Source organism: Scylla paramamosain, chromosome 6 (assembly GCF_035594125.1).
Source record: "Scylla paramamosain isolate STU-SP2022 chromosome 6, ASM3559412v1, whole genome shotgun sequence".
Taxonomy (NCBI): domain Eukaryota; kingdom Metazoa; phylum Arthropoda; class Malacostraca; order Decapoda; family Portunidae; genus Scylla; species Scylla paramamosain.
Window position 1 is genome coordinate 10,489,600 of NC_087156.1, and position 18,396 is coordinate 10,507,995.

The 18,396-nt window shown below is 37.9% G+C and overlaps 1 protein-coding gene across 23 annotated transcripts in view; it reads right to left on the reverse strand.

The window, feature by feature from the left end:
• The window catches only part of LOC135101299 (circumsporozoite protein-like), a 166,140-nt gene extending 150,572 nt beyond the window's left edge, over positions 1-15,568 (reverse strand). For 5 of the 23 annotated variants that reach the window (XM_064005054.1, XM_064005049.1, XM_064005055.1 and 2 more), the window contains exon 1: positions 15,369-15,567. In XM_064005054.1, coding sequence (XP_063861124.1) covers positions 15,369-15,468 — 100 coding nt within the window. In that variant the 5' untranslated portion in view covers positions 15,469-15,567. Of the gene's footprint in view, positions 1-15,363 lie in introns of all 23 variants that reach the window. The other 18 variants (XM_064005052.1, XM_064005048.1, XM_064005047.1 and 15 more) reach the window with 11 other exon arrangements.
• Positions 15,569-18,396: the final 2,828 nt, after the last annotated feature.

Below are 18,396 nucleotides of genomic sequence, written 5' to 3' on the forward strand. Positions count from 1 at the left end.
GGGGGGAACTCGATCCCTGGTATGTTCGTGGCAGAAACTGGAGAGGGTAGTACCGTCGACGCTCAGCTCGAATCATGTAAACAAAACCCCAGCCCATCACAACGCTGCCCACGCCTGTGTTCCTACATACATGCCGCTCTGTGATGCGTCTCGCCTGTTGCTGTGTGGGGCAAGAAAAGGTAAATTCATAGTTTAAGCCATTACACACTACGTGGTAATAATCTACCTCATTTTGTTCTTCTCACTATTCACATCATTTCTAATGATTACACTACTTGTCGGAAATTAATAATAACACCACAATAGGCCTGGGAATGCACAGCGCTCTCAACTTTTTCTAAGTCCATAGGTAAACATAAATGGGTAAATTTATAGTTTAAGCCAATGTCCCCAATCTCTACCCACGGCCCCCCAATCCCTCAAGCAAGCTTGGGGCCTGTGGGGAACCGGGGGTTTTGGGAGGGGAGCCATATACGAGTGATATATGGACTTTAAAAATCTAGGGAAACTTTCCCAAAATCTAGAGAAATCTAGGGAAATTTCCCTAAATCTAGGGAAATTCTCTATATCTAGGAAAATACCCCAAACTCTCCCTCTCGCAATTTGACAAGACATTGAGAAGCACCTAATTTAATCTAACCTAACCCTAACCCTAACCTAACCTAACAACTGAAGTTCAAGCAACAATACACCATTTATGTTTACCTGTGGACTTAGAAAAGTTGAGAGCGCTGTGCATTCCCAGGCCTATTGTGGCGTTATTATTAATTTCCGACAAGTAGTGTAATCATTAGAAATTATGTGAATAGTGAGAAGAACAAAATGAGGTAGGTTATTACCACGTAGTGTGTAATGGCTTAAACTATAATAATACCTAAAAAAAAGCTGTACACTCCCATGGGCTCTGCTGTACTTATTCCTCAGGGGTGCCAGACGGTAGGGTTTTTTTTTTTTTTTTTTTTTTTTTTTTTTTTTTTTTTTCTAGGGATATTTTGGCCATTAGCAGAAAATACAGTGTCTTTAAGCAAGCGATTACTGAGCTGACGCTGCCAGCCACAACTATTGCTTGAATGAAACACCGTGGTGGGTGTGTAATAATTGAATATAACAGGAACGTCCTTCATGTCAAGATATCTAGCATGTTCAAATAATTTCAAGTAAAATGTGGTGTGAAACACGAGTAGAGAACATCAGGTAAATGTCCATTTTTACTGAGGCAGGATGGAAGTACCATGTGTATATTAATTCGTGTTGTATTTTTTTTTTTTTTTTTATGTAGGAGGGACACTGACCAAGGGCAACAAAAATCCAATAACAAAAAAATGCCCACTGAAATGCCAGTTCCATTAAAGAGTCCAAAGCGGTAATCAATAATTGAAAGATAAGTGTCTTGAAACCTCCCTCTTGAAGGAATTCAAGTCATAGGAAGGTGGAAATACAGAAGCAGGCAGGGAGTTCCAGAGTTTACCAGAGAAAGGGATGAATGATTGAAAATACTGGTTAACTCTTGCGTTAGAGAGGTGGACAGAATAGGGGTGAGAGAAAGAAGAAAGTCTTGTGCAGCAGGCCGCGGGAGGAGGGGAGGCATGCAGTTAGCAAGATCAAAAGAGCAGTTAGCATGAAAATAACAACTAGAGATGCAACATCGCGGTGATGAGAGAGAGGCTGAAGACAGTCGGTTAGAGGAGAGAAGTTGATTCCACCCTGTCTAGAAGAGCAGTATGAGTGAAACCCCCCAAGACATGTGAAGCATACTCCATACATGGACGGATAAGGCCCTTGTACAGAGTAAGCAGCTGGGGAAGGTGAGAAAAACTGGCGGAGACGTCTCAGAACACCTAACTTCATAGAAGCTGTTTTAGCTAGAGATGAGATGTGAAGTTTCCAGTTCAGATTATAAGTAAAGGACAGACCGAGGATGTTCAGTTTAGAAGAGGGGGACAGTTGAGTGTCATTGAAGAAGAGGGGATAGTTGTCTGGAAAGTTGTGTCGAGTTCATGGATGGAGGAATTGAATTTTTGAGGCATTGAACAATACCAAGCTTGCTCTGCCCCAATCAGAAATTTTAAAAAGATCAGAAGTCAAGTATTTTGTGGCTTCCCTCCGTGAAATGTTTACTTTCTGAAGGGTTGGACGTCTAAGAAAAGATATGGAAATGTGCAGGGTGGTATCATCAGCATAGGAGTGGATAGACAAGAAGTTTAGTTTTAGAAGATCATTAATGAATAATAAGAAGAGAGTGGGTGACGGGACAGAACCCTGAGGAACACCACTGTTAATAGATCTAGGAGAACAGTGACCGTCTACCACAGCAGCAATAGAACGGTCAGAAAGGAAACTCGAGATAAAGTTACAGAGACAAGGATAGAAACCGTAGGAGGGTAGTTTGGAAGTCAAAGCTTTGTGCCAGACTCTATCAAAAGCTTTTGATATGTCCAAAGCAACAGCAAAAGTTTCACCAAAATCTCTGAAAGAGGATGACCAAGACTCACTAAGGAAAGCCAGAAGATCACCAGTAGAGCGGCCTTGACGGAACCCATACTGACGATCAGATAGAAGGTTGTGAAGTGATAGATGTTTAAGAATCTTCCTGTTGAGGATAGATTCAAAAACTTTAGATAGGCAGGAAATTAAAGCAATAGGACGGTAGTTTGAGGGATTAGAATGGTCACCCTTTTTAGGAACAGGCTGAATGTAGGCAAACTTCCAGCAAGAAGGAAAGATAAATGTTGACAGACAGAGCTGAAAGAGTTTGACTAGGCAAGGTGCAAGCACGGAGGCACAGTTTCGGAGAACAATAGGAGGGACCCCATCAGGTCCATAAGCCTTCCGAGGGTTTATGCCAACAAGGGCATGGAAAACATCATTGCGAAGAATTTTAATAGGAAGCATGAAGTAGTCAGAGGGTGGAGGAGAGGGAGGAACAAGCACAGAATCGTCCAAGGTACAGTTTTTAGCAAAGGTTTGAGCGAAGAGTTCAGCTTTAGAAATAGATGTGATAGCAGTGGTGCCATCTGGTTGAAATAAAGGGGGAAAAGAAGAAGAAGCAAAGTTATTTGAGATATTTTTGGCTAGATGCCAGAAGTCACGAGGGGAGTTAGATCTTGAAAGGTTTTGACACTTTCTGTTAATGAAGGAGTTTTTCGTTAGTTGGAGAACAGACTTGGCATGGTTCCAGACAGAAATATAAAGTGCATGAGATTCTGGTGATGGAAGGCTTAAGTACCTTTTGTGGGCCACCTCTCTATCATGTATAGCACGAGAACAAGCTGTGTTTAACCAAGGTTTGGAAGGTTTAGGTCGAGAAAAAGAAAGAGGAATGTACGCCTCCATGCCACATGCCACATGCTCAGGACACAAAGACGGGTCTCTGACACGGAAGCAGTAGTCATTCCAAGGAAAATCAGCAAAATACCTCCTCAGGTCCCCCCAACTAGCAGAGGCAAAATGCCAGAGGCACCTTTGCTTAGGGAGATCCTGAGGAGGGATTGGAGTGATAGGACAAGATAAAGATATGAGATTGTGATCGGAGGAGCCCAACAGAGAAGAAAGGGTGACAGCATAAGCAGAAGGATTAGAGGTCAGGAAAAGGTCAAGAATGTTGGACGTATCTCCAAGACGGTCAGGAATACGAGTATGGTGTTGCACCAATTGCTCTAGGTCATGGAGGATAGCAAAGTTGTAGGCTAGTTCACCAGGATGGTCAGTGAAGGGAGAGGAAAGCCAAAGCTGGTGGTGAACATTGAAGTCTCCATGAATGGAGATCTCTGCAAAAGGGAAGAGGGTCAGAATGTGCTCCACTTTGTAAGTTATGTAGTCAAAGAATTTCTTATAGTCAGAGGAGTTAGGTGAGAGGTATACAGCACAGATAAATTTAGTATGAGAGTGACTCTGTAGTCATAGCTAGATGGTGGAAAACTCGGAAGATTCAAGAGCGTGGGCATGAGAGCACGTTAAGTCATTGCGCACATAAACGCAATATCCAGCTTTGGATTGAAAATGAGGATAGAGAGAATAGGAGAGAACAGAAAAGGGGATACTGTCAGTTGCCTCAGACACCTGAGTTTCAGTGAGGAAAAGATGAGGTTTAGAAGAGGAGAGGAGGTGTTCTACAGATAAAAAATTAGATCTTAGACTGCGAATATTGCAAAAGTTAATGAAAAAAAAGTTGAGGGGGGGTGTCAAGATACTTAGGGTTGTCAACAGAAAGGCAGTCCGACCTGGGGACATTTATGGTCCCCTCCCTAGATGGGGACTCCAAGGCTGGTGTAGGAGTCGCCATAATCATTTTGAAATATTTGAGTGAAGGGTGTGTGTGTTATTAGGAGCTTGTAGTTTTGTGTGGAGAAAGAGATTTGTCTTTAGAGGGCAAGCTGTGACTTCCCCCTTGTCTTGTGAGACACAAAGGGAAACGTTCAGTGAGGTCACAGCTGGGTTTAATGATAAGTTCACAGCACCCCCTGAACAGTGCTTTAGACCTCACTGGGAGTAATTATCATTTCAGCAGGTGTCTACTGCCTCCTCCTTGACTATGTATGATTGGCATTACATGAATAAGCAAACCTGGTATGTGGGAGCTGGTGTCAATATATATGTGTGTACCCCAACATAGCCTATGAGTGGGTAAAACTATTTCTGGGCATCTGTCTGGCTGCAAATTCTTTTCCCTTACTGCTTCTTGAAATATGAATATGAACCAAGTTTTCATTGTTTCTTTATCTTATAGAAAATATTTTCATTATATTTTCAGAATTTAATTAAGAATTTACCAGTTTAATTAAATATGATTCCAGGTGATTGCAATGGCTCCAAGTCTTGGGAAAGCTATGTGTGGAGCACAAGCAGTCTGTCCACATGGAAAATTTTGAGTTCAAGCATACCAGCAGCACAACACATCTGCTGAACAATGAAGCTCCAACTCCTGCAGATAAACAAACTTCAGGCACGTACCGCAGCATTTCTGTGACTACACAACTGTGTTATAACTGGTAATGTTTAATTTAGTTGTGGTAAATGTGGTTAAATGACATTCATGATGTCATAAACATCATAAACAACAGATCCTAAATATTGATTAATAACATTCACAACCATACTGAACCTATACACTGTATGTACTATATTACATTATATGATGAGCTTTCATTTCAGTATATACATATTTGCTAGCAGATAACATTCAGCAATCTCATAATTTTCACTATTATCTAACCCATTTTCTAAGAAAGTAAGAAAAAAGGGAATCTGCAAGAAGCCATCAGGGCTACACATAGCATTCCATGTATAAAATATATCTACCTATTTCCACCTATCATCCCCATCCATGAATCTGTCTAATCTTCTTTTCAAGCTCCCTGTTGACTCTGTACAAACAACCTAATTACAGAGCCTACTCCTGTCATCTACCACTGTTTGAGAACCACTCCCTCTCTTCAAATCTAAATTTATCAGGCTAAAATTAAAAACAGATAGGAAGAAATCATGGGGTTATTTTTCTCCCCCCCAAAAAAATGAATAAATAAACAAAAATAAACAGTAATTTGAATATGAATATGAATATGAATAAAGAGAATATAATAAATCAACTTCTGCCTCCACTACTAACAAGTCCTATCTTCTTTCACCATTTGTCCATACGCAATCATACATTTCTTTATATGCTAATATTTCACAATATTTATAACTTTATTTTGTCCAATCTTTGCTTTCTAGTTAACAAAATGGTTCTTTTTACAGACTGTATTGCGGTAAAGTGGCTTACAGCAGGAAAGGAGACACAACTGGCTCATCTGAGTCAAGCATGTTAACTGTGATGAGCAATGTGAACAAGTATTATAAGATGTTTTTGGCAAGGAAAAGATGTGGTGGGAATAATGACTGTATATAAGGTTTATAATTGCTGTTAATCACTTGAAGAGGACAGTTGTTGTGGGTATAGGAAAAGTTTAAGATGGCAGAGGTGAGATAGAAACAGAAAAGCTGTTAACCTATTCTGTTACTAACAGAGGTAATAGCATTATTCAAGAAAATAAATGCATATACTAGTATGTTAATAATAATAATACAAAGTATGCAAACATATTCCATATTTCCATATTTACAGGGACACCATCCACACCACACAAGACAGTCCAGCAATCTGGAAGGAAGACCAGCACAATACCACAGCAATTGATGTAAAGACCAGCAGATTTTCTGCCTCCCAAGATGCTGTAATTTTTCAAAGGACATCAGTGATATGCTTTGATTAGTGAGACAGTGGAGGAGGAGGAGGAAGCAGAGGAGGCAGCTTGCTGTAGCAGTATATTATCACAGTCCTAAGAGGATTACAGCATGCACTGCATTTCTCAATGAGAAACATTTTGTTAGCAGGAGCAACAAACTCTGGCAGTCCTATAAAGGAAGTTACTTTAAGGCAGTATATCTTATGTAATGAGTACCATCAAAGATTTGTTTAATTTTGACCAGGTTTCTGATTCCATTGTTGGAGGCAAGGATATTGGTGAACAAGACAAAAGTTTGAAAATTGGAAACCATGCATTTTTTTTTTTTTTTTTTTTTTTTGTGATTAGAGAACTAATGAAAAATGGAAATGTTTTTTTTAGGATATTCCTTTTATCTGGGAAAGACTGATATTACGCAGAGTGTGATGACACGTTCATTAGGTTTAAGACATTGATACTAGAGTAACTGCACTTTTTTTTTCTTTCTCTGACCAAGAGGGAATACAATGTTCTTCTCTTAGAATCTTGGCATGTTTGCCGTCAATGGCGAATGGATCCGTTTCTCGTACAATTCACCGAAGCTTTTGATGAGACTCAGTAACACTGTTTTGAAGGAGAAAAGTAAAGTACATGCAGGGTAATATAATTAAATGCTGAATTTTGAATGATCATCAGCTAAAATATGAGACTTGCTCCTAACTAGTAAAATCAACATGTGTAGGATTTTCAAGTAATGAACAGAATAGACACATTCTGTGGTAGGTTTACTGGGACAAAAAGCTGTCCTTATTGCAGTATAGGTATATATATCAGGTGCATAGATCCTTTTCATTATTGAAATAGTTTAGTTACTCTTCATTTTAATGATGTTTATTGCTAAATCTTGTAAAATTTGCAAGGAATGCAAGAACATTATGGAAACTGCCATTCACACACTCTAACAAGACAGCACTTCAGGTGCTGTGGCACAACTGGTCTTTGTTCAGTTCCCTTACCTTAGTTATTAATTGGATGAACCACACTTCCTTGACAAGATTAAGACTTGGATTACCCATTGACTTTGTTCCTGACTCTAAATGTGAAGATATAGTGATGGCATCAGCTACTTCTAGCTCATAATCTTTTCCATGTAACTGACTGTGCCTGAAGAAGATTTTTGAGCCTCATGAATGTCACATGACAAGGATATTTTGTCAGATACCAGCCATCAGTTAGACAGCAGCAGTGAGGCAGATTAGATTTGTGATTTAGGTGGCCTTTTTATTCCCCAATGAGGAAAAAAGTGTATTTTCTTTACCTGTCATAAGTTTGTGTTGCTTCTGCATGTGTTTCAGCAACTAACCAAAAGCTTTACTTTAATCAGACTTGGAGTATTTTATGTCCCTAAATAGGAAATAGGAAGAAGAAGTAAATATGAAAAGTTGAATAGGAAATTTGCATACAGTACACAGATGTGTGCACAAAATTCCTTTCTAAGGGTTTTTATTTTTATTTTCACTGTATTCTTGCAAACAATTCTGCTCTTGTCCTACTGTCTCATTGCATGTCCCATGTCCAAGCTCAGGATGCTGTATTTTCTCCTGCATATAATGTTTTCTTCATTTTATCATGATGCATTATTCATATATATATAAGATATCTATCATAATGTATTTTCTCACAATATATGTAATTTTAGATATATCTTACAGTAACATTTGATATCAGTCCTCTTATTTTTTTCATGTAATGTAGCATTTCATCAGGTTTTGTGCTGTTTGTTACAGCATATGCAAGAATTATTTAAATTCTGCATGTTTACTTTGTGGTGACAAATGCTTCTCTTCTCTGAAATTTTCTTTGGTTAGCTACATGTTATTAACACTATATCTTTAGCTGCCATATGCCCACTGTATATCTTTACTTCAATGTTGTTGTTGTTGTTGTTGTTGTTGTTGTTGTTGTTGTTGTTGTTGTTGTGGCTGTTGTTGTAAGCAGTATTGAGTTGCCATGTCATTTGTTCTGATATGGAAGTCTTTGCGTTCTCTGTTAGGTGGTGTAGCCTTGCTATGCTGACTCCGTTACCTCCTGATGTACATTCAAAACAGAGTTGATATGGGTAGATATTAAGGAAGGATCACAGTCAGTAGTACTGGGAGTAGTGTACAGGCCACCAAACAGTACAAAGGAAATTAACACCTCACTGTGGCAGGTAATAAACAGAGCAGGAAGGCACAGTCAGGTATGTGTGATAGGAGATTTTAATTTTAGGAATATCAACTGGAGCCTGATGGTGGGTGACAAGGAAGCAGAGGAATTTCTAAAGGTAATTCAGGATAATCTTTTTTAAAACAAGTAGTCATAGAACCCACAAGGGGGAACAATATTCTAGATTTAATTCTTACTAACAGGGAGGAGGCAGTCATGGAGATAGAGGTTGGTGGACAGCTAGGCAACAGTGACCATTGGGAAATTAGGTACAAATTAAAATGGGAAGACACTTTTAAAAGCAAAAACACTAGAAAAACACCTGACTTTAGGAGAGCAGATTTTGAGGAATTAAAAAGGTACCTCCAAGGAGTTGACTGGCAATGGATGGAGGGTGAGGTCAGGACTGGGACGGAGTTGAGAGAGATAAGGCAGGATGAGAGAGGTGAGGTGAGATGTGAGGGTGTAGGACAAGAGGAGGGAAGATGTGTCCGGAAGGGACCGAGGAGAGAGAGAGAGAGAGAGAGGGAGATAGGTGTGAGTATGTTGAAGGGTCAGGTCATGCTGAAATGGGAGAAGTGAGGTCAAGGTGAGTAGATGAGGGAGTGGAGAGGATGGAAGGGGCCAAGATGAGGGGATTAAGTGAAGTAAATTTAGATGAGTTGTATAAATATTTCACAGACAAACTGCATACAGGACAGCTAGCAAACATCCTGTATAGAGCAATAAGATCACAGAAAAATGACTCTAAATTGATGAATGCTAGGTTAAAACATTATATAGAACGGAAGAGAAGTATATATAAGAGATTAAGGACAGGTGAAGAGGTTTTAAGGCCACAATATAATGAATTAGTTAGAATAGTCAGGAGATTAACGAGGAAAGCTAAGGGCAATTATGAATTAAAGGAAGCCAGCCAGGTGAAGACAGACCCCAAGGGATTTTATCAGGTATACTGGATGAAGAATGAGGATACTATAGGTCCATTAAAGGCAGCAAATAGGGGCAGGGGAAGACTAAAAGTAGCATACACAAACATAAATGGACTAATGTCAGCAGTGTTGAAACTAGAAGACTATTTAAAAGAGGAAAAACCGGACATCGTGGGAATCGTTGAACCTAAACTGGCAAGTGAAGGGGATATACTAAATATTGGTGAAGGAAAATACAACCTCTGGATGAGAAATAGAAGGAATAAACAGCGAGGAGGTGTGATGCTTCTAGTTAGGAAGAATTTACTAGTGGAATCTGTCACATATGTGATGGAGGAGGCAGAAGTATTGAAAATAAGCTTAAGACAGAATATTGGAAGATACCATAACGTTGTGGTGACTTGTGTTCCCCCCCTTCCAACTCTTGGAGAGAGGATGAATATAAGAAAATGCTTGAGGACACAAGGACATGTTTGACAGAGCTGCTTGAGGAAAATGATGATATAATCCTGATGGGGGACTTTAACTGTAAAGAGATATCTTGGGAGAACTGGACCACAGAAGGCAGTGAGTCATCATGGGGGAACAAGCTACTAGACCTGGCTATTGAAAATGTCCTGACACAATGGGTTACAGATGACACAGGATTTAGGAGAAATGAAGCACCTTCAAGGCTCAATCTAATTTTCACCAAGGAACAAGAAATAGTAGAAGACCTTAAATACATAAACCCAATAAGAAAAAGTGATCATGTGCTGATTCAGTTCACAGTTATGGATGATAACCTCAGTATAAGGAAAGAAGACCACGCAAGAGAATGGCTAAACTACAGCAAGACTAACCTTGGACAACTTAGGAAGTATTTCAGTGAAGTGAATTGGAACATGGTTATTCAAAAGGACATAGAGGAAAAGTAGACAGCTTTCCTGGATATTTATAATAAAGGAGTAAAGAAATGGGTACCCAAAAGATCAACAGAGAACCTTTTCAAAAAGGATTGGTACAACAGGAGATGTGCAACAGCTAGATTGGACAGAAAAAGCATGGAACAAGTGGAAGAAAAACAAGAGACTGGACCTGTGGAACAATTGCATAAGGAAGAGGAACGAATGTCAAAACTCACAGAGATGATCAGAAAAATTTTGAAAAGAATGTTGTGGAGAAATGTAAAGACCAACCAAAATTATTTTATAAATTCATCAATGGAAAATTAAAGAGTTAAGATGAAATAAGCATGGAAAAAGCTGGAGAAGAGACAGTGGATGACCCAGAGGAGGTAGATGAACAGATACTTCCACTCTGTGTTTACTAAAGGAAATGATTTCAGAGGTGAGAAGACAACATTAGAAAAAGGGACCAACCTAAAGGAGATTAAAACATCAGTAGAAGAAGCAAAGATTATGTTGGAAGACCTGGATGTAAGGAAAGCAATGGGTCCTGATGGTGTGTATCAAGTTGGATTTTAAAAGAGTGTAGCTCACAATTAGTCTCAGTGCTGCACAATATAATTAGCACCACCCTGGTAAAAGGTAGAGTACCCATAGTTTGGAAACGGGGGGGGGGTATTACCCCAATTCACAAGACCAGAAGTAAAGAAGATCCATTAAATTATAGACCTGTATCACTCACAAGTGTGGTGGCAAAGAATTGTGAAAAGATTATCAAGAACAGATGGGTGAAATATCTAGAAGACAACAAAGTGATAACAGAGACACAGTTTGGCTTCAGAAAAGGAAGATCTTGTGTTACAAATTTGATAAGTTTCTACTCAATAGTAATAGATATAGTGCAAGAGAGACATGGATGGTTCGACTGCATATACTTAGATTTGAGAAAAGCATTTGATAAAGTTCCGCACAGAAGACTAATATGGAAATTGGAAAAAAATTGGAGGACTCGCTGGATCGCTGTTAAAGTGGATGACTGACTTTTTGACGAACAGAAAAATGAGGACAGTAATTAAAGGCAGCAGGTAGAACTGGAGAACAGTAATAAAGTGGAGTCCCACAAGGTTCAGTACTTGCACCTATTATGTTCACAGTTTATGTAAATGATATGACAGAAGGTGTAGAAAGTTACATGAACCTTTTTGCTGATGACGTTAAGATTATGAGAAAAGTAACAAATGAAGAGGACTTCATTAAGGTTAATGAATGGTCATTGAGGTGGAACATGGAGTTTAATGCTAAAAAATGTAGTGTGATGAGGTTTGGGAAAAGTGTGAGAAGACCAGTTGGCAACTGTTACTTAGGGAATGAGGAAATCTCTATAAAATCAGAAGAAAAAGACCTAGGAGTAATTATTACTGATAATTTATCATTTGGAAAGCACATAAACAAAATTATAGGAGAAACATAAAATCTGCTGAGAAACATCAAGATAGCATTCTCTTATATTGATGAAGATATGATAAAAAAAAAAGATAACAAAGATGATATGTCCGAGATTGGAGTACGCAGCATCAGTGTGGTTGCCAAGTTTGAAAAACAAGAAAGAAAGAATCCAGAGAGCTGCAACTAAAATCCCTGCAACCTTAAGAGAGTATAGTTATGAGGAAAGGTTGAAGAGATTGGGCCTGACTACACTAGAAAAAAGGAGGGAAAGAGGTGATTTGATAGCAATATATAGAATATTGGAAGGAATGGAAAACTTGGACAGAGAAGATCTCATGATACCAGATATGAGAGACACAAGAGGACATGGAAGGAAATTGAAAAGGAGTGTTTGTAGAAGAGACATCAAGAAACACAGCTTCCCACACAGAAGTATAATGGTGTTGAATGAACTTAAGGATGAGACTGTGTGCAAAGACAATTCATAAATTTAAAGAAAATCTAGATAAAAGTCGATATGGAGATGGGACAGCACGAGCCTAGTGTGGCTCTTGTCCTGTATTTCACAACTAGGTAAATACAGCTAGGTAGATGGGGAGCTGGTTAGGTCTGGGAAGGAGATTAGTAAAATTCTGAATGAGTATTTTCTAACTGTCTACACCCAGGAAAACATGCAGGATATGCCAAATAGTGAACAGATGTTTCCAGCAGATGAGAATGAGAACCTGACAGATATTTCCATAACTAAGGAGATTGTGGAACAGGAGATAGGCTAAAAAAGCTCAAGATACCAGGACCAGATGAAATATATCCCAGAGTACTTAAGGAATGTAAAGAGTTTATTAGTGAGCCATTAGTTTCTGTCTTTAGGAAATCACTTGAGTCAGGTGAGGTACCAGTAATGTGGAGGCAGGCTAATGTAGTACCCATCTTTAAGAAAGGAGATAAAACTTTAGCATCCAATTATAGACCTGTCAGCTTAACTTCTGTTGTAGGTAAAATATTGGAGTCAATAATAACAAGGAACATTAGGGAGCATTTAGACAAACATAATTTGATAAATCAGTCACAGCATGGATTCATGAAGGGGAAGTCTCGCCTGACAAACTTGTTAAGTTTTTACACTAAAGTGTATGACGCAGTAGATAATGGTGATAGTTATAATATCTTATATCTGGACTTTAGTAAAGCTTTTGACAAGGTACCCCATCAGAGGGTACTGAGAAAGGTTGGGGCACACAGGATAGATGGGAAGGTGTTAGGCTGGCTAAGGCCATGGCTAAGCGACAGGCGACAAAGAGTTACAATAAACAGCTCTAAATCCGAATGGGATAACGTAATTAGTGGGGTGCCACAGGGATCAGTATTAGGGCCACTGTTGTTTTTAATATATATCAATGACTTGGATAGTGGAATTAGTGATGTTAGTAAATTTGCGGATGACACAAAGATAAGTAGATTAATTAGGTCAGTTTCGAATGCCATCACCTTGCAGGCAGATTTAGATAGGATGAATGTATGGACAGACAAATGGCAAATGCAGTTTAATATCAACAAATGCAAAGTACTTAGTGTAGGTAGAGGAAACCCACACAGTAGCTACACAATAAATAACGAAACTCTGGTAGGTTCAGGGTACAAAAAAAGATTTAGGAGTTATAGTTAGCTCTGAACTCCGTCTAGGAAAGCAATGCATAGAGGCCAAAAACAGGGCAAACAGGGTATTAGGATTCATTTTTAGGAGTGTTAAAAGTAGAAGGCCCGAAATAATATTAAAGTTATATTTGACGCTGGTCAGACCTCATCTAGACTATGCTGTGCAGTTCTGGTCCCCACATTACAGGAAAGATATAAGTCTATTAGAATAAGTACAGAGGAGAATGACTAAAAGGATACAGGGGATGAGGAGTATTCCTTATGAAGCAAGATTGAAGCTGTTAAATTTACATTCTTTAGAGAGATGTAGGTTAAAAGGGGACTTGATAGAAGTCTTTAAGTGGTACAAGGGTTGTAACAAGGGGGATGTAAGCAAAATTCTTAGGATTAGCAGCCAGGATAGAATAAGAAATAACAGGTTCAAGCTTGAAAAATTTAGGTTTAAGAGAGATAGGAAGAAATTGGTTCTCAAAAAAAAAAAAGAGTGGAAGATGAGTGGAACAGATTCAGTAATCATGTTGTTAGTGCCAAGACATTAGAGAACTTTAAGATAAGATTAAACGGGTTTATGGATGGGGATGATAGGTGGAAATAGGTAGGTATATTTCATACAGGGACTGCCACATGTAAGCCTGGTCGCTTCTTGCAGCTTCCCTTATTTCTTATGTTCTTACATTGCAATGTCTCTTGGTGCTGCTGTATACTATATATGTATGCTATAAGATAGTGATGACTTTTGTGTGATCTCTTAATTCAACTAACCATGTGTTCTGTCTTATAAGGCATTAGTGTTTGATAAACACCTTGATGTTGCCAAATGTTTGTGCAGGTGTGGGAAAAAAAATGCCTCTTATGAATGCTGCTGTCTTTCATGGCAAGGCCTTGGTTTTATTTTCTGCCTTGTGTTACACACCTAGTGTGTGTTGTACTGTTTTTCATGTTTTATAAGCAGCACATACTTGTTAACATTTCAGAATACCTGCTGTTATACTATTAATATAAGTAAAACGTTAATATTATATCCTCAAGTCATTAATTATTTAACAGTAAAACGTTAATATTATATCCTCAAGTCATTTATTATTTAACTATTAAAACTACTAAAAATAAAAAATAAATTATTTTAAATAAATGTACCTGGCAGCTGTCAATCAATATCTTGATCTGAAAGGTTCTGGATAAAAGAATTTAATACATTCTGTTCATCATTATAAATTATGCTTAAAAGCTGGGGCTTGAATTTTCGATTTTTGGACGTAAACAAGAAGAAGTTAACTGCTTAAGGAAGAAGAACGTAATAAAAACAGAATAAGATGTGATACAAAAACAAAAGCTGCAACACAAGTAACTATCAGCAGCTTCGTCTCGTCACGCAGTATTCTGCACGTGAGTCGCAATGAGCCACGATCATTCCAATTCGAAAATCTTGCTCTTTGCACCAAACGGAATCTATGCACTACACTTACAAGTACTCTAATGAAACTTTCACACACACACACACACACACACACGTGCCCACAACCCAGCAGACAGGGAGGGCGCACCAGGACGGCATGGGTGCATGGAGTGCCTGACCATAAATACGCGTTTTACCCTCCATGAACTGTGTGGAGCCCCGGCTCATCATCACTATTATCTGTGACTGCCCTCACTAAGGTCATTCAAACTCAGTCCATCAGGAAAGTGAGCGCAAATAAGCTTCCAGAGAGAGAGAGAGAGAGAGAGAGAGAGAGAGAGAGAGAGAGCTGACCGGGCAATCCTAGTTCCCTAATTTTCAGTCATGGTAGTAGTATCTCCATGAAAGCTTCACTGATCATCACAAGTTACATTCCACGTTTCCATCGTGCATATCAACCCACGGCAACTACGATATGGAATATGAAGCTTTGTGTCCTGGTCATACAGTACCCAAGACCACGAGAGGCTACCGCCATGACAGCCTGACCGTCCCGCCGCATCCCTTGATTTCCGCAGCACAGCACACTGCACACGTCACTGCCTCGTCCTCACCCTGGCCAGGAGTGTACTCACCTCACCTCTGCAGCACGGCTCGGCGATTTCCTGCTCCAGCCGCCTCACGGAAAGCCGTAGGTACGAAAGATTGACGGACGCACACATCCACACTACACCACTCATCACTGTCACACTGTCGCTTCTTGCTTGATGGCCTGGAGGGCGCGAGTTTTGAATAGAGGATCATGCGGGATTTCAATTCATTTTACGGTATATTACTACTACCAAGGACTCTCTCTCTCTCTCTCTCTATACCAAGATGCCAAAATTCTGGCAAAATTCAGGAAAATTATGTGAAAAAAGAAAATTATGAAAAAAATTTAATTTTAGTTTTTTTTTCGGATCCATCAAAAAAAGTTACTGAAAAAGTGTCTTTTCAGTGTTTTACGTAGAAAAACGCTAAAACGGATGCAAACCAACGAATATGAAGAAGTAGAATAACATTACCAAAAAAGGTATATATTCAGTGTTTTTGAGCTTCTTATCTACAAAAAAGGCGAAAATGGATAGAAAGCACTCTATATTTAGATAGAAAAGGACATTACGAGAATCTTGTATAATGAGTGTTTTATAGTTTCACAAGAACCACAAGGCAAAAAACGCAAAAACTCGTGTATATGGATAAGTTTCTTAGATAGCAAAATACTGAAACTCAGGAATAACACTCTTAATTGAGAATACAGAACAACCTTACGATATGCGTGTATTTTGACTGTTTTTCACATTCTTAGTTACCAAAACCCCAAATTGCATGCAAAACTAGCTTTATGTGGTAAAAAAATGACATTACCAGAAAAGTGTCTTTTGAGTGTTTTTGAGCGTGTTAGGCAATAAAGCACTAGAAAAGGAAGGCAATCACATTACATGGGAATAAAAACATTTTTTACCAAGAACTTGCCTTTAAGTGTTTTTGAGCTCCTTATTTACCAAAACGCTAAAACGCATGCAAATCACCCTTTATGGAGAAACAGATTAACATTACCAAAAACATGTATTTTGAGTGTTTTTGATCATGTTACCTCTAAAAACGCTTAAATATATGCAAAAAACCCTATGTCAGGGAAACGGAAGGACATTACGAGAAACGTGTATTATGAGTGTTTTTAAGTTCCATAAGTACCAAAAAGCTAAAACCTCTTTATAGGGGAAAAAAAAAAACAAGTAAATAAATAAATAGGATTTTTTTTTTTTTTGTTATTCTTTTTAATAGGTACAGAGAGCACAAATATGAGAAAATTAAACGACCTTTCCAGAAATCTGTCTTTTGAGTGTTTTTCAGCATGGTAGGCACCAAAACGATAAATAATAAGGAACTCACTCTATATGGGAATCCAAAACAAAATTACTGTAAATGTATCTTCTCAGTGTTTTACGTAGAAAAACGCAAAAAAAAACGTGTATATAAAGAAGTTTCTTAGATACCAAAATGCTGAAACTCATGAATAAAAATCTTAATTGAGAAACAGAACAACCTTAGCAAATGCCTGTATTTTGAGTGTTTTTAATATTCCTAGTTAGCAATACCCAAAATAGCATAAGAAACTAGCTTTATGAGGAAAAAAATGACATTATCAGAAGTGTCTTTTAATTGTTTTTGAACGTGATAGGCAATGAAGTACTAAAAAGCAGGGCAATCACATTACATGGGAATAAAACCAACTTTTACCAAGAACTTGCCAATATGTGTTTTTGAGCTCCATACATACCAAACCGCTAAAACGCATGGAAAACAAACTTTATGGAGTAACAGAATAACATTACCAAAAACATGTATTTTGAGTGTTTTTGATAATGTTATCTATAAAAACGCTTAAATACATGCAAAGAACCTTATGTTTGGGAAACGTAAGGACATTACGAGAAACGTGTATTATGAGTGTTTTTAAGTTCCGTAACTACCAAAAAGCTAAAACTCACAAATAAAACTTGTTATTTAGAAAAAAAGTAAAAAATAAAAAAAATAAATAAAAGGATTTTCTTTTTTTGTTATTCACCTTCATAGGTACCGAAATGCCAAAATTCTGGGAAAAATTTTGGCAATTATATGATAAGAAATTTATTTCAAAAAGTTGATATTAGCTTTTTTTCGGACTGTTATGTACCAAACACGAAAGTGCATGCAAAGCCTCCCATATCAGGAAATTAAACGACCTTAACAGAAATCTGTGTTTTGAGTGTTTTTCAGCATGTTAGGCACCAAAAAGGATAAATAATGAAGAACTCACTCTATATGGCAAACCAAAACAAAATTACTGAAAACGTGTCTTCTCAGTGTTTTACGTAGAAAAACGCTAAAACGGATGCAAACTAACCAATATCAAGAAGTAGAAAAACATTACCAAAAAGGTATATTTTGAGTGTTTTTGAGCTTGTTACCTACAAAAAAACGCGAAAATTGATACAAAGCACTCTATATTGGGAAACAAAGGGGCATTACAAGAAAAGTGTATAATGAATATTCTATAGTTCAAAAGAACCACAAGCCAAAAAACGCAAAAACTCGTGTATATGGAGAAGTTTCCTAGATACCAAAATGCTGAAACTCATGAATAACACTATTAATTGAGAAACAGAACAACTTTACTAAATGCGTGTATTTTGAGTGCTTTTCACATTCTTAGTTATCAAAATCCCAAATTGCATGTGAAACCAGCTTTATGTGGGAAAAAAAATGACATTACCAGAAAAGTGTCTTTTGAGTGTTTTTGAGCGTGATAGGCAATAATGCAATAAAAAGTAGGGGAATCACATTACATGGAAATAAAATCAATTTTTACCAAGAACTTGCCTTTAAGTGTTTTGAGCTTCTTATAAACCAAAACGCTAAAACGTATGCAAAACACACTTTATGGAGAAAGAGAATAACATTACCAAAAACATATATTTTGAGTGTTTTTGATCATGTTACCATTAAAAGCGCTTAAACACATGCAAAGAACCCTATTTTTGGGAAACGAAAAAACATTACGAGAAACGTGTATTATCAGTGTTATTAAGATCTTTACCAAAAAGCTAAAAGCCACAAATAATACTCTTTATTGAGAAAAAAAA